Source organism: Marmota marmota, unplaced genomic scaffold (genome assembly GCF_001458135.2).
Source record: "Marmota marmota marmota unplaced genomic scaffold, marMar, whole genome shotgun sequence".
In the NCBI taxonomy this organism is placed as follows: domain Eukaryota; kingdom Metazoa; phylum Chordata; class Mammalia; order Rodentia; family Sciuridae; genus Marmota; species Marmota marmota.
Window position 1 is genome coordinate 29901480 of NW_026000037.1, and position 9270 is coordinate 29910749.

Below are 9270 nucleotides of genomic sequence, written 5' to 3' on the forward strand. Positions count from 1 at the left end.
TATATATATATATATATATGCCCTATATACATTTTATCCTTCTATCACTATCACCCTCACCCAACTGAATTTTCATCCAAATCACTGGGCAGATCTGAAAACATGTATATAATTTTTTTTTCTTTTAATTGGTGACCAAAGGAATCTGAAGCATCCTAATGACTCGCTGCAATATTGTCTGCCTCTCTAAAGACTATGGTTGGGAGGTATCTGTGTGAAGAGGGAATGATAAAAATTCCCATATTTAGAGTAGTCTGTTATTGAAATGATGTAGATATTCCACACTTGATGTACTTGATTCTCAAACACAGGTCAGATTAAACTTTGAAAGCTATTTAAGACACTATTTTATAGTTTGCAAGCTATATATTCAAGTGGTTTATTAAGACTTTCACTTTCCTAATTACATGCCTTAATATATAATGTTTTCCTATGTAGATTTACTCCTCTGCCTCCTGGGAAATGAGTGGCCTTAGTCCAATGAGATATCTGGAAGAACAGACGTTGCTAGTATTAATATACATCATATCTTTTTTGGTAGTATCAAAATATAAATATTCAATACATGGAATTTAATTATTATCTTATTTTAAATGCGGCTGCAGTGCTTTTTTTAAACAGCAGAATATAAAAGTGCTGATAAGAAATATACTCAGAAACATATTAACATATTAATGCTAGAATACAGAGACATTGTTACAATTTTATATAGTACTATGTTTTTTTTCAGGAAAATGTTGAATAATTATTGTTTTTAAATTTATTACATAAAAATGCAGGAGGAAGATGATAATAGTGTTATTCCATTTTCAGAGATAAGCATCCTAAATAAATATGATGTTCACCACTCCAGAGAGAATAAATGATAATTCACTGAAAGATGCTCTTGGGTGAATCTGTACTATAAAAGGATTTGAGACTGAAATGAAATGAGTACCATCCGTTAAAGAATGAGATGTTTTGTACCGTCTCCCCATCATTCAGCTCATTGTATGAACTTGCACCAGGGGCTTCCTTCATTGCATACTAATGGGTTGCATTAAACCTCATGATACTTTCATACCAATTCTGAGGATTGGAAGAAAATAACTCCCAGGATGAGCATTTCAATAATTCTACCCTTTGAGATTCAGGTCAATTTAGTCTGAATATTTTTGTCCAAATGTGAATATATGTATAAAAATGTGAGCTGCAGGACAGCTAGGTTCAAATTTTACCTTATCTGAAATAAAAACTGCCATCTTGCTTATTGAATGAGCTGTCAAACTTGCAATGTTATTAGGCAGAAGTTACTTACTGCAGTTTTCTTCGTCAGAATTATCACTGCAGTCATTCTGGCTATCACACCGCCAGTGATCTGGAATACAGTTGTTGTTTTTACACTGGAATTCATGAGGTCCACAAGTCTTTTTATCTGTAATGGAAAGAACCAAAGTTTGCATCACTGATTTCCATAAAGACATCCCTCAAAATATCCTGACTGCCATGCCGAATCCATGGCATATAACATTTCCTAAGACTTTAGTTCCATTCTACAATGAGAAACATTGCTGGGGAAAGTGAAAGCAAGAACTGAGAAAAATTCATCTTTTTGCCTTTTGTCTGTTTTTATGTTGTTATTGGTCAAGTTTTCATCACAGGCTGATTATACAACAATGGATTAGAACTGCCAAGCAAAGTCAAGACAAATCAGGCAAAAAAATAAAGGTCAAAATTATCCCAAATTATCCTTTTAGGATACTCCATTTCTGCTATGAATTAACAAAACATATATTATTAATCAAACTCTGAGAATGCCATCTTATCTTTCTTCCCAAAGAGCTCTTGCTCATGTTTTACTTATGGATAGTTATTTCTATTAAATCCTGACCACTATCCACTCAGAAACTCATATATTAATACAGATTGAACAATATTTAGGATGAGAAGTATTGAACATTTCAATTATTTTTTCAGATTTTATAGTATTTGCATACACATAATGAAATATCTTTGGAATATGACCCAAGTATAATTGCACAATTAATTTATGCTACATATGCACATTATACACGTAGCCCAAATCTAATTTTATACAATATTTCTAGTATGCTTATGTTTTCACTGAGACACATCACATGGGGCCAGGTGTGAAATTTTCCACTTATATCATCATTGGTATAAGGAATAAAGACATTATGAATTCAGTAGCATAAAAAATAATAAAATTATAAATTTCATTGCAAAATTCAGTACACATTTCACTTTATTTTACTTGGATCAACTTCTTCTCAGTCATATTAGAGGTGAACATTTAAAGTGCTCAGATTAGTAAAAAAAAATGAACAATAGGAGAAGGTAAGTTATTTGGTGGTAGTTATTATTCTCTGCTTCAAAATGCATCTTATAGAATTCAAAATCAAATAAAATAACAAAATAAAAGTTTTTTAGGCATGATTATGAAAATAAAATAGTGAGGATTTAGCTCAGGTCTTGGTTAAGTATTTTAAGAAACATAATCATATTCCTTTCCCATAATATCATTAAAAAGTTTTATTACATTTATTTAAACAAAGAGGCTAAATAAGTATTAGAAAGTTTAATTTATCCAATTTTACAAAAGTGTTAAATGTTAAAAAAATAAATTCATAAGCAGTTTCTGATGCAGTTAACATTTTACTAAAGAAATTCTGATGATAGACTTCAAATAAATTTTTCTACTATATAAAAACAAAACAAATAAACAAAGTGTTGCTTGTAATTTACCTTCTTTGCTTTTTTCCTGTCTGTTTGCTAATAATTCCTCCGAACTATGCTGCAGGGTATTCTGTGTTTTGATATATTATATGGTCTGTGTTTTATCTAACTTTACATTTAAACATTGGCACAAAATCTACCAAAATTCTGTACATCTTAGTAAAAAAAAAAAAAAAGAAAAAGAAAAAGAAAAAGAAAAAAGAAGTGTTTCAAAAACTGGGAAAATATAGAATTTGGTTTTGAATTTTGGCATTTGAAACTAGTAAAGCAAAAAAAAAATAAGAAGAAGAAGAAAGAAAAAGAAAAAAAGAACAGAAAATGTGTTTTTTTTAATATTTATTTTTTTAGAAGTAGTTGGACACAATACCTTTATTTATTTATTTACCTATCTATCTATTTATTTATTTATTTTTATGTGGTGCTGAGGATTGAACCAGAGCCTTGCACGTGCTAGACGAGTGCTCTACCGCTGAGCCACAATCCCAGCCCCCAGAAAATACGTTTAAGTATTATTTTTGTTTATTTCTTATCACATGTTACTTATGTTATTTTAGATAGTTTTCAGAATGTAAGAAAGATCCTAGTGAATAGACAATGTGATGTCATAATACAGCTGCAGTTCCAAGCAAAGAAATCCCCTGTGACTGCAAAAGATTACACATTGTTATTTAGTATGAACTTAATAGATGGTTTTCAGGATTTTTGAAATATTTCTTTTACTTTTTTATAGGGAAACATTAATATAATACGTTGTATTTGAAAGAGATACGCACATATTTCTTAAAAAGATTACAAGTTAGAGTTTGTAGATAAAATTTCCACTTGAGACATGGAGAAACAATGTTGAGGGAGATTAATTGCCTGATGTAAGTCTATGCAGATTTTGTTTCCAAGTTATCTAACTTTTCATTAATGACATTACATGTAAAACTTACAAACTATATAGCATTATTTTGCATTTCAAATATCCATTGAAAATGTACACACACACACACATATATATATGTATATATATACATATATATGTATATGTATATATATATATATAATATATATATATATACACACATAAATATACAACATATACAAATAAGGTTTAAATTAGATGATTTCAAAATGTTATACATTAAAATCACCTGTGAAACTTTGAAAAAATATTTTACCCAGGCCACATTCCAGATCAAGGAAATGACACTCTCTGGGTGGGAACCAGACATCAGTTTATATTAAATCTAGTCTAGTGATTCCAATGAGCAGTGAAGATTGAAAATCACTGGGCCAAAAAACTGATTGTGAAATAGAACATATATTTCTACACTATAGTACTCTAGAGTAATTGTTCTTAAATGCTCACAATATGTAGTTTTTTTTAATATTAATTCATGTTGTTGAATAGCATTAGAAAAATGTACTATTCTATTTCTTATCCTTATAAATAGGAAGAAAATAAATATTGTAAAACTTGCTGTCTTGAATGTTTTCACATGAATTGCCGCTACTGGTACAAATCTGATACCCCTAGATAGGTGGCGTGAAGGTCCTTCAATGTAGACAACTAGCTCTATGTAGTATTACATATATATTGTAGTATTACTGGTGTTTGAATAGGCATTGGGTATTTTTGAGAAGAGAAGAAAAAAAATCCAGTGATAATGATGTCTCTGAGAACAAGAACTGTAGAAGTGCTCTGGGAGACTGTGGAGGCGAGAAATTTAAGTTTTTCTCTCTATCCTAGTCATGGGGACCATCTCCCAGCAATATTCCTCATTCAGGGAGGCGGCTTCTCCAAAGAGTCTGCATCAGCAAACCCCACAGTTACAGACAGCCATGGGCCCTGCATCCTGTGCCCTGGTACCCAATAAAAACAGGAGTAGAAAGATGGTGGAGTGGAGGGAGAAAGCATTGCTGGGCAGCTCCTCAAAATCAGTCCTACAAAGGGAGAGGATCCCTTCTCTGAGAGGTGAGTAGTTAAGGGAATACACTGAAACTTAAACTCTTAAAAAAAAAAACTAATACACAAAGCTTTAGTTACCTAAGCATCTGAAATAAAAAGTAAGCAAAGTGCTGGCTTGAGTATGCCAATGTGGCCTTCCCTGGTGGTTGCAAGAGTAGCACAGACAAACAAGGCATGATAGTCAGAGAGGAGGAGGGGGAGGAGGAGGGAGATGAAGGAGTTGAGAGAGGAGGAAGAGGACTGACTTGGAGAAACCTGAGAGTTGTAGGGGTAAACTGACTTTAATGGACTCAGAGCCAGTGGGGAAGATGGATTGGTGCAAACAAATCCAGAATTGGCTTCCTTCCCACAGGAAAACACCCCCAGGCAATGGAACCTACTGCTGGACTCCTCAGGAAATTGGAAAAATAGCTACACTACACTATGCAGGAGAGAAAGCTGCCTCAGTGCTCCATATCCCCATTAGCCCCACCAGGCACCACCACCACATCTTCTCACAAGGAGAACTGCCGAAGCACTCTAGTGACTCCCCTGACCCCCAGTGACTACACCCCCACCTCAGAGGGAGGGGGACCATACCACCCTGGCCTCAGAGCTCCTCAAGAGTATAGGGATTGCTGCTCTGTCACAAACCATCCGTGGGCTGTGTGGACTATGCTGCGCATAGTGGCCTAATAAGGGAATAAGTCTGACATTGGGAACCTCCTGTGGCACCCCCCGCAGGTATTGATCACCTGATGCAGGTATACTTCCCCCTCAAGCTCTGCCAGAGATTCCACCCAGCACCTGGAACTGGTGTGACCTGCCAAGATGTCAATCAACCTGCTGACTGCAAGACAGCTGGAAGCAAGACTCTGCCCTTGAAACCTTATCTCTGCCTTTGATGTCCCCTGATATAAATAAAGCAAGCCTGGGCTCCATTTTGTCAGAGTATAGAAGCTCCATCCATCTGATCAGCTTGACCGTCCTGACCCTACTTTTGAAACTACTTTCTGTGTAAAAAATCATTTTATTTTTCTTCGCTTTTATTTTTCAGCCAGCCCATTCCACCAAGGGGAACCCCATTTCCATCACTTGTGTGAAACTCGGGGAGACTGCTCTTTACAGCCCACCTCAGCAGAGCTTCTCTGGGCAAAGGGAACCAACAGCCACCTTGGCCTCAGAGCTCCTCAGGGGAAAGGGGACTGGCTTGTCCATCAGCAGAGTGGCCTTAGAACACCTCAGAAAAGAGCAATCTGAACACTCTAAGCAGTCAATCAGGACACCTTTGCACTCCCTGAATGAAAAGAAGTTGCTGTACTTGCTTGAAGCAACAACCAGCAGAGATTAGACCATAGAATGAGATCCCCTGCAATCAGCTTAAAAATAAAAAAGCCCCAGAAAGCCCCTAAACCAAAGAAACTGAAATAGTCATAACAATTTTTAACATTGACCATTCAGTCTCAAGACCCCAAGGGAGAAATTCTACATTCCTGTAGTTGCTACATGGTCCACAGGAACATCTATTCTACAATGCAAATACCTGATACTTCATACTCATAAAGGTGAAGCCAAAACTGGTGGACAGTTTATCTCTATGTCCCACACCAGATTTTACCAGAGACCCTAGAGATCCAAATAGGGCAGAAACTGGCTTTCCCTTCTCGTATGAATTAGGAGGAGAGGATTAACTCTCAGACCCCCACCCACATGCCAGAGTATGCAAGAACTCTGGGATGACTTCAAGAGCTCAAATCTGAGTATCATTGGGATAGAAGAGAACATGGAGATACAAGCTAAAGATATTAAGAACATTTTCAATGAGATAGTCACAGAAAACATTCCCAATTTCAGAAAGAAGATACACTTACAAGAGACATACAGAAACCTATATAGACCTAACTAAAAGATAAGTTCTCTAAGATACAACATAATCAAAATGCCAAGCATAGAACACAAAGGAAAGAAAATTAAAAGTTGCAAAAAAGAAACATCAACTCACATTTAGAGGCAAACCAATTAGGATAATTTCAGACTTCTATCCTCAGAACACTAGAATCAAGGAGGGCATGGGACAAGATTTTTCAAGCTCTAATAGAAAACAATTGCCAACCAAGATTGTGGTACCCAGCAAAGCTCTCTTTCATATTTGATGGGGAATTAAAATCCTCCATGACAAGGGGAAAAAAATACATGACAACTCAGCCACCACTGCAAAGAATACTCAAAGATAAATTGTACACAGAGGATCCCAAAAGCAAAATTCAAAACTCTCAAATAACTGAAGATAAAACAAAAGTAAATCTAAATGAGAACCAAGGCAATATTAAATTTAAAAAAAAAAATCAAATGATACCAAACCATAAGCACATATGCATAAAAATACTGAATATAAATGGTTTCAACTCCCAAATTGATTAACTCCCACAGATTAACAGAATTGATCTAAAAAACAAGTTCCAATCATATGATATTTGCAAGAGACTCATCTCATAAGGAGCAACAATCCCAAACTAAAGGAATAAGGATGCAATAAAATATTCCACAAAAAATGGACTCTGAAAACAGGCTGGAATAGACATTTTCATATCTGACAAAAGCTAATTTCAGTAAAAATCAGTCAGAAGAGACAAAGAGGGTCATTACATCATGATTCAGGTAAGAATCCAACAAAAATCCCAAAATTTATACACACACACACACAGAGATAATATGATACTATAATATTTGGAGATTTCAACATATCATTAAGCATTAAATCAAAAAGATATATCTGCCCTAACATATTATAAATCAAATGTCCCTAGTAGATATCTACAGAGTATTTCACATGAAAACAACTGAATTTAACTTCTGCTCAGCAGGTCATGAAATATTCTCCCAAATAGACCACATTCTACATCACAAGATAAATCTAAGTAAACACAAAAATGTTGATATAATCCCATGCATCATATCAGACCATGATGAAATAAAACCAGAAATCAACAGAAAGAAAAATGATGGAAACCAAACAAACATATGGAGATTAAATAACACTCTTAAATGAAGAATGGATCAAAGTAGAAATGAGGGAATAAATCAAGAAATTCTTAGAAACAAATGAAATCAAAGACACAAAACATCAAAATCTCTGGAGCTGTATGAAAGCAAAACTAAGAGGAAAATTTATTGCACTGAATTCATACATTAAAAACATAGATTACTGGGTATGGTGGTACATGCTTGTAATTCCCTGGCTCATGAGGCTGAGGCAGGTGGATAGTGAATTCAAAGCGAGCCTCAGCAACTTAGAAAGGCCCTAAGCAACTCAGTGAGACTTTGTCTCTAAATAAAAATATTAAAAAGGCTGGGGATGTGGCTAGTGGTTAAGCACCCCTGGGTTCAATCTCCAGTACCAAAAATACAAAATATAAAAAATTGAGAGCTATTAAATAAATAAACTTATATTCCATCTCAAGGCCTTAGAAAAGAAGAACAAACTGATTTCAAAATATAGAAGACAAGAAATAATAAAAATCACAGCTGAAACTAATGAAATTAAGAATAGAAAGATCCCTAGGATTTATGCAACAAAGAGTTGGTTCTTCAAAAAGATAAATAAGATTGTAAATCCTTAACCAAACTAATTAAAAAAAAGTAGGACCCAAATCAACAAAATTAGAGATAATGAAGGCAATATCAGCACAGAAACTTCTGAAATCCGTAAGATCATTATGTACTTTGAAAATTTACACTCCAATAAGAAGAAAAACCTAGAAGTCATTGACAAATTTCTTTACACATGTAACCTGCCAAAATTGAATCAGGAAGATATAGAAAAACATATATATAGACAAATTTCAAGTCATGAAAATTGAAACAACAATCAGAGAAGCCTACCAAAAAAGAAAAACCCAGTACCACATGGATTCTCAGCAGAGTTCTAACAGATTTTAAAGATGAACTAGCCCCAGTCTTCCTCAAATTATTTAATGAAATTAAAAGGGAAGGAAGATGGCGGCGAGGGGAGTGCATTGTCCCCGTGTGCTGCTTCACTGTGTGGGAGTATGACAAGTCAGGACGGCTAAAGGCTATCTTGTTAGGAATTTCCAGCAATAGTGGGGTGCTCCGGAACCTGGAAGAAGGATTTCCATCGCACGAGGATCGGCTACGGGGACTCAAACGCGAGAGGTTTGTCGCACGGAGGGTAACACTGCTTATTCAGCAAATCGCCCCGCAGCTAGAGTCTGCAGCGCACCCTGGGAAACGAGGAGATAGCGACGCAGGGATACAGCGCTGCAGTTTCTGCCAGCCGTGCAAGCACCGTACTCAGGGCTGAATTCTGGGTTCGAGACGGGGGAAGGAAGCGGTCCATCTCGGTTCTCCACACCGGTCAGACCACAGAGGGGGCCAGCGGCCACCATGTTGGAAAGCTGACGTCACCATCCCTGTTTTCAACTGACCACAGCTCATTCAGCCATAGAACAGGTAATTTCAGGCTGCCATTCGCCTGCAGCTTGCAGACAGATTGTTTGGGCTCAGTGCCTGGGTGCTTCTTAGAACCTGCTCTTATCGGAGTGAGCACCGAGCGCGGGGCGGCCGAGTTCCGGCTCCCAGAA

General features: G+C 36.0%; 1 protein-coding gene across 1 annotated transcript in view; it reads right to left on the bottom strand.

Annotated features, from left to right (window-relative positions):
• Positions 1-9270, bottom strand: part of Lrp1b (LDL receptor related protein 1B) — a 1807788-nt gene that overhangs the window by 148134 nt on the left and 1650384 nt on the right. Inside the window, exon 67 of the mRNA XM_015479144.2 lies at positions 1298-1414. Within this exon, the coding sequence (XP_015334630.1) occupies positions 1298-1414 (117 nt within the window). The remainder of the gene's footprint in view (positions 1-1297; positions 1415-9270) is intronic.